At 35.7% G+C, this 13,888-nt stretch overlaps 1 protein-coding gene across 1 annotated transcript in view; it reads right to left on the bottom strand.

Moving 5' to 3' along the window:
- The window catches only part of TRPC5 (transient receptor potential cation channel subfamily C member 5), a 173,306-nt gene that overhangs the window by 31,479 nt on the left and 127,939 nt on the right, over positions 1–13,888 (bottom strand). Inside the window, exons 3-5 of the mRNA XM_049767557.1 lie at positions 8,799–9,135; positions 7,422–7,561; positions 701–1,023 (exon numbers count right to left, since the gene is read on the bottom strand). Coding sequence (XP_049623514.1) covers positions 701–1,023; positions 7,422–7,561; positions 8,799–9,135 — 800 coding nt within the window. The remainder of the gene's footprint in view (positions 1–700; positions 1,024–7,421; positions 7,562–8,798; positions 9,136–13,888) is intronic.

The raw sequence follows: 13,888 nt of genomic DNA, 5'->3' as shown, positions 1-13,888 counted from the left end.
AGTTTACAGTGACAAAGCTTTGAACTGAAAGTATGACAAAGAAAGACAAGGCAGCATAAAAGGCAATAGAAGAGGGACTGAAAGATATTATGTTAAGTGAGGTAAGTCAGAAGGAGAAGGATACACTCAAGATGAAATCACTTATATTTGGCATTTAGAATAACTGTATGAAGAAATGCAATGGTTCAAATGGGGGCTGTCCAGAACACTCTAGGCCCCAGAATATAGTGATGAGAAGGAAAGAAATTAAGTGAAGGAAGAGAAAGATACATACGAAATAATGAGATGCAGGGTCTCAAGTATCTCAGGTGCATTGCTAGTGTTAAGAAAGGACAGAACTAATATCCAAGCCAAAGTCGATAAGAAAATCATGAGACCCAAACTTAAAAAGGTGCCTGTTAGGATGTCAGGCTGGGGTGAGGATGATGATGATGGATGTGTTCTGGGAATTTTGGTTGATGGAGGTTGACACTAGTGTTGGGATTGGTCCTGAAATAATGCATATCTAAAACACAACTATGAAAACCTCTGAAACCACAATGGTTTAAAGATAAAAAGCTATGTTATTGATTTATGATTTTTAGCTAAATTTGATGTTCAAAATATATTCATGTACTTTGCCATATTTTATAAGTTATCTAAAATTGTTGTTTATATTAATTCTAAAAACATAAAAGCCAATAGAAGAGATGAGTCTTACGTGGAGAAGGCATTGTTCTGTTTCTCACACCGGATCCCTTTGCAGTGGTTAGGTTCATCGATTGCTTTGGTCTCATAATAAAAATAAAGCTGGTTCAATCCATTGGCAAAAGCCAGCAAAACCAGACAGTAGATAAAGAGAAACTTGAGGATATCGAGCAGCATTCGCCCCAAAGAAATCTGCAGAGGCCCTAAGTGGGAGTTGGCTGTGAACAGGGATATAAGACGCAGGGAACTTAAGATGTTGGAGATGGCAAAGAGCGCTTCTGCGATCAGGGTGGGGTGCCACATTTCCCATTCTTCCCTGGGACGCGAACCGTTATACTGAAAGAGACAAGTGCACAAGAGGAAGGTTACTGGAAACATTTACAAAACGGCCCACTTCCCTTCTAGAATCAAAGGAAGCCCCCAAATTATGCACGGAGCTTTCATTTTTTATTATATGCTCCATTTGTGACTCGATATGAATTTCTTTTCTCACCCAATCAATACTATTTGTTCTCCTCCCAATCCCATCCTAAATACATGTCCTGCGCATTTAGATCTGGATATATAAATACATTTTGAAGTAATAGTTAAATCACCTGTGGTTTATCAACAGATATTTTTAATAAATATAATTTTTATTTTAATCATAGTGGCTTACATATCGTTCACAGTAGTATTTTAGGTACATATTAACATTGAATCAGGGGAATTTTCATCACCGAATTGTCCTCCCCCCACCTCCGTTCCCGTCCTGCCTCCCATATCCTCCACCCTCACCCCCGGGACTGCTAGAATGAGTGGTCCCCTCTGTGCCTAGCTTACTATTTAGTGGTCTTACACCTGTTTGGTCTTGGTGCCTCCCTTATTTCCCCCTCTAATTGGGAGGCGGGACTAGATAGTTCAAGTTATGTGGTTTTGTTTGAAGAAGAGAAAAGTAATAAACTGAGGGGAAAATCAAATACGCCCAAAATGGGCGGAGTCCTTCTGGAGGCTCTCATCCTAGGTTGGAGAGACGAAGGGGAAAAAGAAGGTGAAACACCACAACAGTACAAAAAGAGGTGTCAAATAAAATGGCCAATGAGCACTTCAACAATAAAGATAAGCACCACATAAAAGCCATGGTCTTGAGATATTTTTTAACTGACTTTGCCAGATTGTTGGGGAAGGCTACTGGAATTGTGTATGTGTTATGCTCAAGATATTGATGCAATTCATTCATCCAACATTCTAACGATATTTCAAATTAGATTTACCACATCAACCCCCCCCTTTTTTCATCTGAACATTCCCCAAAATTTGTGGTCATTGTAGGATAGTCAAACTTCTCGATGCAGTTTTTATCCTGACTTCCATGCTAATTTTACTTTGAGGAAAGGAAGAATATTTATCTAGAAATGTTATGCAGAGTTTCCTGCTGAAAAGTTTAGCAGTAGATAATGTTCTCCAAGCTGTTTCAAGTGGTGTGTTAACCTTTCAAGTATCAAACTTAGTGCTACTTCCTCAGTTGGTGCATTTTATTTTTAGAATGTCCCTCTAGGCAGTGGTCCTCAAACTATGGCCCGCGGGCCACATATTGTATTTGTACCTGTTTTGTTTCTTCATTGCAAAATATGCAGTGTGCATAAGAATTGGTTCATAAGTTTTGTTTTTACTATACTCAGACCCTCCAATGGTCTGAGGGACAGTGAACTGGCCCCCTGTTTAAAAAGTTTGAGGACCCCTGCTCTAGGGAAACAAAGAATCAGATTACCGATGAGCAAAAAGGACAATAATTCCTGGGCTATTGCCCACTTCGATCCCATTCCTGGATTTCTAGCTCTTGGAATATTGGTAACCTTGCACTTCCTTGTGAGATCTAAATTTCAATTTTTGGCTTTGTCATATAAAACAAGCCATATATATCAATTTCACCATAGCATAAGGATAATATTTACTGCACACATTTGCAATGATGAATCCATATGCCAAAGTATGAAATCTACAATGGAAAATGTTATAGAAATACTAGAACTTGCTTATTGCTTTCCTAAGACAGAAGTATATTTGTCTGGTACCAAACTATATTGCCTGAGTTCTCATATGAATATCAAAATTTCTTGTCATATAAAGAAATGTCAATAAATTTGATCATAGTTTCTTGTAAATGAAAACAACTTTCCTGAGGAAGGTCATAATGAGGGCAACATGATTTTTATAATACTCCTAAAAATGTTCTTTACTTTCCAAAACTGAGGAAACTAATTTTGTTAAAAACATTTGTGTGAATACAATATTGTTTACTGTGAGAGGAGTTTTGAGAAAACTTGCAGCACTTGTGCTTCTGATTCAGAGAGAATTTTGGTGGGCAATTAATTTTAAACATACTTGGCCAAAAGGTATTCCTACATTTTTCTGTCCCCAAATATTTGCTGCATTATTGTCAGAGGTGGGTAGTATTATACCTGTTTTAGGGAACTGAAAAATCAGTGATTGATTTAATATTACACATTGTAATGTGTGATACAGTGATCATTATAAAAATAGGATTAAATTTATTTTTTTATGGTTTTGGTTTTTGGACCACACCTGGTGGCGCTCAGGAGTTACTCCTGGCTCTAAATTCAGAAATCGCTCCTGGAAGGCTTAGGGGACCATATGGGATACCGGGAATCGAACCTGGGTCCATGTCAGGTCATCCATGTGCAAGGCAAACACCTTACCACTGTGCTATCACTCAGGACTAAAATTTAATTGTCTAACAGGATTTCTGTCAAATATTATTATGTAATAGAAATTTATCACTGAATATATGTTAAACAGGCCTTTAAAGGTTATGTGTTGATAACAAACAAACCTATGTTTTAAAACAAGACAATCGCTTGGAACATATAACTGAATACTTCTTGACCAATAACTATAAGTATTGTATGTATGAATTTGACATAACTTTGAATTTTGAAAGATGATTTTCCTGGTAAATTTATATACATATATAAATATATATCTTTGAAGAAAAATCTTATAAATGGAAAATTAATGAACTTGAACTCACTTAACATAGAGATCATCAAATTACTTCTTTAAAGAAATAGATTTATTTTTCGTTTTTGAGCCACACCTGGTGACACTCAGAGGTTATTGCTGACTATATGCTCAAATCACTCCTGGTTTTGAGGGACCATATGGGACTCCGGGGATCGAACCCAGGTCCATCCTGGGTCAGCTGCGTGTAAGGCAAACACTCTACCACTGTGCTATTACTCCGGCTCCTAAAGAAATAGATTTTATATATAAACACACAAACTTGTATGTGCTTGTGTGTGCTTTTGGAGGCTATATCCAATGGTGTTCAGGATTATTCCTGGCTCTGAGTTCAGATTTCACTCCTCTGACAGTGCTTAGGGGATCATCTGACATACCAGAGAATGAACTTGGGCACTGCATGCAAAGGAATTGTCTTAAGACCTGTACTGTATCTCTGGCCCATAAGTATTTTGTTTGTATTTTGGGCCACACCCAGTGGCACTCAGGGGTTCCTCCTGGCTCTGCACTCAGAAATTACTCCTGGCAGGCTCTGGGGACAATATGGGATGGCTGGGATCAAAACCAGGACAGCCCTGTGCAAGGCAAACTCCCTACCTGCTGTTATCACTTTGAACCCCCCTACATAGTTTTTGCTATTGTGGGTTATATTATGCTTGTTATAGAAACTCAAATTTTTCCTCTGGTGATATGAAAATAGATGGATAGATCAAATGCCATGGTTTAACTTTCAGATAATAATTTTATGACTTCTAATCTAAAATGTGGTTTTCAAACTGTGTTACCTGAGAATTCAGTAGAATTATTTGGTACCTATTTTGGGAGTCAAAGAGGATGCCTGGAAAGTTAATATTGCAATCAAATTTCAGTCCTGCAAATTTTGTAAGGTATTAAAGTTCTACATAAGTTTTCTCTTTAAAATGGTGTCTAATGAATAAAAGAAAACGTCAAAAGTCACTGATATGCTCCAATATGATCTATCACAGGAAGAATTTAAAAATCAGATAATTAAAAGGAGAGTTTATGGTAATCTAGTTCATAGTTACATTTAAATGTATATAAAAATATAGCTCATAATAGGGGTCAAATTTAAATTTCCTCATTTTTAAATTATTGATAATAAAAACAAGTGATTTTAGTATTCTTTGAGATAACATGCACCTTGTGAATGTATCTTCACATATTCAAAAGATGTATAAATTTTTCTCTGCTAACATCAAAGGAAAAATAGATAGGGGACCATTGGGTGGTTACTCAGTAGTATCAAGATTCAGATTTAGGGGCCAGAGCAATTTAGGGGTTGATTTTTGGGGGTAGGGCAATTGCCTTGCATGCAGAGACCCAGGTTTGATCGTTGGCATCTGGATGGTTTCCAGAACAACACAAGGAATATTTCTTTAGTGTAGAGCTGGGAGTAACCCCTGATCATCACCTGGTTTAGGGAAAAATCAGATTTAGTCTGTACACATGAGTTAAGGTAAAGGTGAACTAAATAAATAGGGCGCTATCCTAGAAGATAAAATAATTATTCTCCATTTGTAGGGCTGTTTGGGAGTTTTGAGGGTCAGTGGTTTATATAAATATATTTATATATAGTGCTTTAGAATACTTTGATAACTGTCTTTTGCTTTCTATTGTATACTATGAAAAGTAGCTACTAGTTGTAGACAACGGTGAAATGATTGTAGAATAGTTGGCTAGTTGTAGTAGATTATGTGTGGTAGTGACTTGTATATTATTGTTAGATTTGTAGAGTATGTAAGGTGGTATGTGACTAATTTTTGCATTCTATAAGTGACATTTTATAAAGCTAACTGAGTCTATGTATTGTCCTAGCACAACAATCATCTAAATATTGCAAGAGGCCTGCCTATCAGGCCTCTCATTAATTTGCCACATCCATGCTGACTGAAACTACTTACAAACATTTATCTCAGCCTGACTAGTGAATCCCTGTTGATGATCAGATCACAATCCCTAGTTATAATTTCTCATTGCAAATCCAAAGTCAGCTTGCAGCATGCTTTGGTGCTAAGTTCTCCCTTTATGAAGAAGACTCCATCATTCTTGCCAGTGTAGTAAACCTAAATCATCCTTGCATGCTGTGGTGTAAATGTGTCAAACTCCTTTGAAACATGGACCATCGAATTGGATAGTTTATGTTATTAGTCAATTTTGAGATGTACAACATTAATATATTCACAAAATTATTCTTGATCACTTATTAAAAAGTTTCTTGTTGAAGGAAACTCATATTGTTACCTTAGTTATTTATTTTTTCCTACAGTATATAAATACCTCTTTCAAAGGACATTTTTTTCTAGGCATATAGTGTTACTTAGTACAGTATCAGAATGACATAAATTTCATCCATACACATTGATCAGAGACTAGAATATTTTCTTCACTAGGTTTTTCTTGCAAGTAAGCTGTCTGTGTTAAATGACTACCCCAAAAATAAGGCATACTCTGGCTTCTTTAAATAGTATTTCATGGCTGTGTTCATTATTCATTATCTTTATAATTCCCAATGTTTTGAATTTATGTAATATGCACATTAGCTCTATAAAATAATCTAAGTTGTTGGGGAGTTTGGAAGATAACTATAAAGACATTCTAAAACTGCTTAGTTTAGGATTTTATGCCAAGAAAGAATGTCTGACTAGACACTTTTAACATTAAGTTGCCAGACTTTCCTCATGAAGAAGGATGAAATAAAAGAAGAAATAAAACTCATGAAAGAAGAAGCATAGTTATTTAATTCTCAAAAGAGCACAGATCCTAAACTTTGTGTCTGTAATTATCCAATGAGAGATGTCAGACATGAAACTATTTTTTGCAGTGATTCAGGCAGAACATTTTATGGGGAAATCAAGTTGGGTGTGTATGCATTATGTATATATGTATATATAGGGAAATATTAAAATAAGATTCTTAACAGCTTGAATGTTCAACTCAGTGGTGAGGGCCACAGACAATTAAAGATTGATGTCTCTTGTGTGTTTTTAAGCATTTTACCACCTGTCATATTAAGAACACTTGAGGATTCATGGATATTTAGCTTTGAGAAAAGGCAATTCATTCAATGAAAGAATTATGGAGGTGATTTCACACCAGAAGTGTGATTATGGAGAAGAAATAGCTGTATCATATCTTACTGGACAGAGAGAAAGAATCAGTGTGCCAAGGAAAAATACTATTAGAAAATATTACTAGAAAAATACTAAACCCCACTTTTAAAAATATATAACTACTTATGGATCCAACTCCACACTGATAAGGATGGTTGGGCCTGAAATCTATGTGCAGTTAAATTAATAGTTGCTAAAGACACGAGAAGTATTAAGAGATATTTTTGAAATATTAAGTTCAATAACTTTGCTGTCTCTGCCTTATGCAAGCATTGGTGGATTATTCTACTGGAAAGTATACTGTAAGAGATGATTAAAACAATGATTTGCTGGATAGGTAAGCACAGATATAATTTTTTCTTAGAGTTAAAAAGCTAAGAATTCATTTTTTAATTTCTTTACTCCCATTTTCATTGATTTTTTGAAACTGCTTACAAACCATTAAAAGAATATGTAATTTCATGCTAATTTGAGGTATACATTGGGTGGTTATCATCACTGTTTACCTAATAACTTTGTCCTCCTAGAAATAAAACTAAATGGAATCAAAATCATTACTAAGTAATGAGCATTCCAAGTTACCTTGACATAGGCCACAATCTTCAATGAAATAGTTGCCAGGTAGAGTGAGTTCATTGCAAAATCCATCAGGTTCCACCAATCATGGATATATTCAGTAAATCCTCCATCCCACATTTCCTTAATCTCCCCCCAAATGAAACCTGAAGAATAGAGGGAAATTATTTTTATACAGGTTTAAATGATAGTCGTAGATATTATAGTAGGATCCTCAGAATGAAGAAAGATGAAATTAATGAATGAACTGGGGTAAGTGGAGTGAAATCTTAGAGAAAGTTATCATATTCTTTCTTTTCTGCTTCATATCCAGGTTTCCAACTTGCTAAACATAATAACCTTTGCCTAAAGATGTCCATATGTGCTAATTTTATGAATACTACTCACTTTTAACGTTACTATATAGTATCTAATATGTAATTTGGGATGCTATTTTTCCCTACTCTCTCCCTATTTTGGACTGAGAATAATTTCATTTATAAAAAATTAGGTCAATATTATGCCATAATCTTTAGTTTTATCTAAATTCTAGAATTAAAATTGTTCAGGTGAGTTTTGAGATGAACAAAGTTAACATGAGTCAAATAACTGAATGGTGATACTGGAGAGTTAGTAGAATCAACATAAATTAGAATACCCTTCTGACCTCTCATTTTTGGATATTTCTTGGAATTCCAGACAATTACATAGATATTTCTTTGGTCTGAGACTGTGTAAAGTGTTATAAAGTGTGGCTATGCTCTAACCTTCACAAACTAAAGTACATTGGAGTCACTGGGGAAATCATGTTAAAATTTGGAATTTCTGGTGAGACTTGAAATTCTTTATGTTTAACAAGCTCCAAATACTGATATTTCTATTTGAGGGTATCACAGTTTGAGCAGCAAGCACTTCAAGGATAGCAATCTATTATAGGGTACCATTATTGTTGGACCAAGTTGACTTAATTGTTTTTATTATGAATTGTGTAGATTTCCCAGTTCTCCTGCTGATTGTGGACTCAATATAAAAATAAAATGTAAAACCAAAATAAGAACTGGTACAATGATAAACAGCTATGAGAAGGAAGCCTACAAATATCACTAATTCTGGAAAAGAAGACACTGATCAACTGCCATATCCAACATACCTGAAGCCTACTGACTAATACTTGAGTTTTCTTCTAAAGCAACTGACAGAATACCCATGCTTTGAAAATGTAGTATTATCATGAGCAATCACAGGTTTTACTGCCAATATTATGGTGGGTCATGCAATACTGAAAAACTGGGGAAGGGATAAAAAACATTTCTGTTGCTCCCAACAAAGGGTGCATATTTCAATTATTTCTTCAGACAGAATCAAGAGGTATTTTGTTCAAAGATTATGGTCCTTTTGACTCACCAAGGACCCAGGGCAATATCATCCATTCCACAACAGTTGGAGGAGGCCCCTGGACATGGAGGTCTGTCCTGACGATGTGTTGAGAAGCCAGGAGAAGCATGAAGAGGAAGGTCAGATATGATGCTGTGTGGCAGATGAACTTGATAAAGGGTTTCTTGATGAACAGCCCAAGATTACTCCTGGGTGATATCAGATATGCTATAGACAGCATGGGAAACAGGAACCCAATGGTCATGCAAGTCAGAAGCTTGACTACCCAGTGTTTCCGTCGCCATCCAGGGAAGCCATCATACCACAGAGTGGCAAGTAACTGTTGGCAATTAGGCTGAGCAACGAACTGCGAAGAAAAGAAAGTGTTAGGCATCCAAGATGTCTGGAGTAAGTGTATATTCACAATACCTCCCTCTGTTTAGAGCCCATATGTGGAACATCTCAAGAGGAGATCTGATTTCCCAGTTCTGATGAATGGGTCAAACTCCAGAGGCAACTGTACTTATTCAACTCTGAGTTGTTTATTTGTTTTATATTCTAAACAAACAGCTGGATGGTACTCTGGCTTGTCTTCCTATTTCTTCCCACAAGATCAGGTCAGAGAAATGGTTTCTCAAATTGGGTTCTGAATCAGAGATATCTAGGGAACATATACATTAAATAATCCTTTGGGTAGACTCTACAGATTGATTAAATGAGATTCCTGGTGTGGGGAATTGAATGGAATCTAGCCAGTTATTTTTCATTGTCCTGGGAACTGACATACTACTTAGCAGAAAATCATAGACATATGCCACATTGCTACAGAGATCTGGTAGGTTTCAGGTGGAGCTTGGCAGCTGTATTAGTGAGCTGACAGTTTAAACACCACACCTGGAAGACACTCACACACATGCCAATTTTTTCTTTCACTATTTGTATACCAAGTCAGCTGTTTGTTGAAAAATTATAACACAGATATCTCCATAACATAGTAAATCCTAGTGTAATCAAGTAGAGGCAGCAGTTAAAGACAGATTTGTAAATGAAAGTACTAGAGATGTCTTCCCTCATATTCTCAAATCCTCCAGCTAAAACAGCAGTTCTCAATCTTGGTTGCAAATTGCAATTCATTAATCAATCATCAGAGCTGACAGGGGGAGCTTTAGAAAGAAGAAAAAATTAAGACCACAAGCAAAACCCAATGTCTAGATAGCATCCTCAAATAATCTAACGGTTTAAGTTAATATTTGGCGTTAGCATTTTTTTTTTTTGGTTTTTCAGGCCACAGCCGTTTGGTGCTCAGGGGTTACTCCTGGCTAGGCGCTTAGAAATTGCCCCTGGCTTGGGGGGACCATATGGGACGCCGGGGGATCGAACCACGGTCCTTCCTTGGCTAGCCCTTGCAAGGCAGACACCTCACCTCTAGCGCCACCTCGCCGGCCTCTGGTGTTAGCATTTTTAAGACTTCCAGGAGACTGCAAAGTGTAGTCAAGGTTCCTCCCCTTGACCAAGTGCATTTATACATCTAGGTTGTCATTGTTGAGGATATAGCTTGTGTTTGTTTCACTTAGTGAAATGACCAGATACACACAAATTCTTATCTCCCTGGGCAATTCACTAGCAAGAACATGATGTTCCAAGGAAGACAGTGGCAGAAATCTATTGTCGTTGTCTCCTCATGCACTGTGACCATTTCCATGCTGCAAAAGCATCAACTCATTGATTTATGTTAAGACAATGAAGTTATATGTGTGATTGTAGAAAGTGGTCACATATAAAACTATTAATTATTCTTAACAGCTTAAAGTGAAGTTAATATTATCACTAATACATCTTGCCAGAGCCAACTGCCAACAACCCTTTTATAGCTGTGCTGGACTGCTGCTGGGCAATATCGTAATTAGGACAAAACATCCTATTCATCCTTTTCTAAATATAGAAATAAACGTTTACATCTTCCAGAAAAATCCAGAAGCACTGGTGCTCTCCAAGTCGAAATCCCAAGTGATACCCAGTCAAAGTAGAGGGGTGGAGAAAAGTTTTTAAACCTGACAATATCTTGTCCTCACAAATATGTTAGGACTGTTCGTGCATTTTTTCTCTCCAATGCTTCATTTATCAAGTACTCCCAGACAAGGACAAAAATTAATATTTTTCTTCCTGCGTAAGAATTTTGGATATATCCCACATCCCCCTATGAGCACATGCCGGACCATAAATGTGAACTCCATAAAAATCAAGAAATTGTTTCAGCAATTTCTCAGAAAAAGTGAATTACAAACAGAAACAGGTAAATAACTTAAAAATGAAAATTAAACAGCTCATTATTGAAAGAGCAGTTGAAAAGAGACAAAATCAGGAGGAAATCAAGATTCCTGGAAACAAATGAGAATGAAGACACAAAATAATAGAAGTTGTGATACACAACAAAGCAATATTAAGAGGACAATTGTATAACTTTGCAAATATTCATCAGGTTGGAAAAATGGCCAACATCTATAGCATAACGACACAGTTAAATTTGGACAATGACCGATAAAATGAACCAAAAATAGGCAGGTGAAAGGTAATAATAACACTTAGACCAGATATTAATAAACTGCCAACAGAGAAAATAATCCAAAAATCAATGAAAGAAAGACTTGCTTATTCGAAAAAATGAACAATATATACACCATTAGCAAGACTCACAAAGAAAAAAAAGAAAGAAATTTATAACCCAATTCAGAAATGAAAACGTGGAGGTCACTACAGATAATACAAAATTCCAATGGCAATCAGAGATTAATTTGATAATATTTATGTCACAAAAGAAAATAAGCTGGATTCAACAGAAAAATTCTTGCACTCTTATAACCTCCCAAGTTTGAACTAAGATGATCTGGAATATTTGAATAGACCTATCACTCAAACAAAATCCCATGCCCATAGGATTCACTAGTGAATATTTTCATACTTATAAAGTATATCTACTGCCAATAGTTTTTAGACCCTTCCAGAAAATTGAAGAAACAGATATACTCCCAAATGTTTCTCTGAAGCTACCATCATCCTGATACCAAAGGAAGACAAAGACATCACACAAAAAAGAGAAATACAGGCCTATATTCTGTATCATTCTCCAACCTTAAAATGCACTCTAAAGCAGAAGTCATTATATAAGCACTGTATTGAAATAAAGACATACCCTTAGATTAGTGGAATAGAGTTGAATATTATGAGACTGACTCCAGAAATACGATCATCTGTAAACAGAGATGTAAAAATACTCAACAAATGACTAGCAAATAAAATCTGACAGCTCATCAGACCAAGAAAAATTCATTCTAGAGATGCAAGGATTGTTTAACATATGCAAGTCAATCAATATAATACACCATAGAAATAAGAAGAAAAATAAAACCTTATTCTCATAACAATAAATGCAGAAAATTATTTGACAAGGTCCAACGAGAGTTCATGATAAAACTCAAAAAGAAGGCAAGTGAAAAAACTTTTCTCACTATAGTCAAGGCCATTTACTACAAGCCAATGGCAAAAATTACACTTAATAGGGAAAAACTAAAATGCCTTTCCTCTAAGATATGGCATATGAAAAGTTTGCCCCCTTTTCCCACTTCTATTAAGTATATTACTGGACATACTTGCTTTAGCAATCAGGCAAGAAAAATATATCTAAATAGTCCAAATAGGAAAAGAAGAAATCATGTTCTCATTGTTTGCAGATGATATTAAACTATATTTAGAAAATCCTAAAGTCTCTACTAAAAAGCTTCTTGAAATCATAGATTTATATAGCAAAGTGGCAGGCTACAAAATTTGTATGCAGAAATCTCTGACTTTTTATGTACAAAATATGAAACAGAAGAAGAACATTAAAATAGAATCCTATTCACAATTGTGCTTCAGAAAATCATGTATCTTTGAGTTAACTAAAGAAGTGGAAGACTTATACAAAAATATTACAAACACAGCTTCAAGAAATAAGAGAGGAGACAAAGAAATGAGACATATAGTCTGCTCATAGATTGGAAGGATTAACATTATTGAAATGGTAATTCTTTTCAGAGAATTGTACATATTTAATGCATCCTTATAAGAAAACCCATGTTTTTCAAAGAAGTATTTCAAATACTTGTGAAAATGTATCTGGAACAATAAGCATCCACAAATAGCTTTATAAACCCTTAGGGGAGAAAGATGGGGCGCATCTCTTTCTCCAAACTTAAATGTACTATAAAGCAGAAGTCATTTTATAAGCATGGTATTTGAATAAAGACATACCCTCAGATCAGTGGAATACATTTGAAAATTGTGAGACTGACTCCAGAAATACTATCATTTAATCTTTGAAAGGGGCAAGAGATACAAAGTAGAGGAAGAAAAGCTTCTTCAACAAGAGGTGCTGGGAACACTGGTCAACTACATGCAAAAAAAAGTGAATGCAGACCTCACTTTAGCACCATGCATGAAGGTCAAAACAATATTGATTAAATACTTTTATCACAATGAAGGTAGAGGCATTGTCATCACTTTGCAAACAAGTGGAAGCGAAGATAAACAATTGACACTATTAACATGAGAATTTCCTTCACTTCAAAGGGAACAGGGAATATGATGAATAGACTTTGATAAATTCAAGGAAATATTTACCCAATATCCATCACATAACAGGTTAATATCTAAGATATACAAGGTACTGATAGAACTTATCAAGAAAAGATCAAACCACGTTGAAAACTGGTGAGTAAAAATGAATAGACATTTTTTAAGGTGTGTTTTATTTGAACACCTTGATTACATACATGATTGTGTTTGGGTTTCAGTCATGTAAAGAACACCACCCATCACCAGTGCAACATTACCATCACCAATGTCCCAAATCTCCCTCCTCCCGACCCGACCCCCACCTGTACTCTAAACAGGCTCTCCATTTCCCTCATACATTCTCAATATTAGGACAGTTCAAAATGTACTTATTTCTCTAACAAAACTCATCACTCTTTGTGGTGAGCTTCCTGAGGTGAGCTGGAACTTCCAGCTCTTTTCTCTTTTGTGTCTGAAAATTATTATTGCAAGAATGTCTTTCATTTTTCTTAAAACCCATAGATGAGTGA

This window comes from Suncus etruscus, chromosome X, assembly GCF_024139225.1.
Source record: "Suncus etruscus isolate mSunEtr1 chromosome X, mSunEtr1.pri.cur, whole genome shotgun sequence".
Lineage (NCBI taxonomy): Eukaryota > Metazoa > Chordata > Mammalia > Eulipotyphla > Soricidae > Suncus > Suncus etruscus.
The sequence above is the reverse complement of the archived record's forward strand: the minus strand, read 5'-3'. Positions and strand labels throughout refer to the sequence as shown.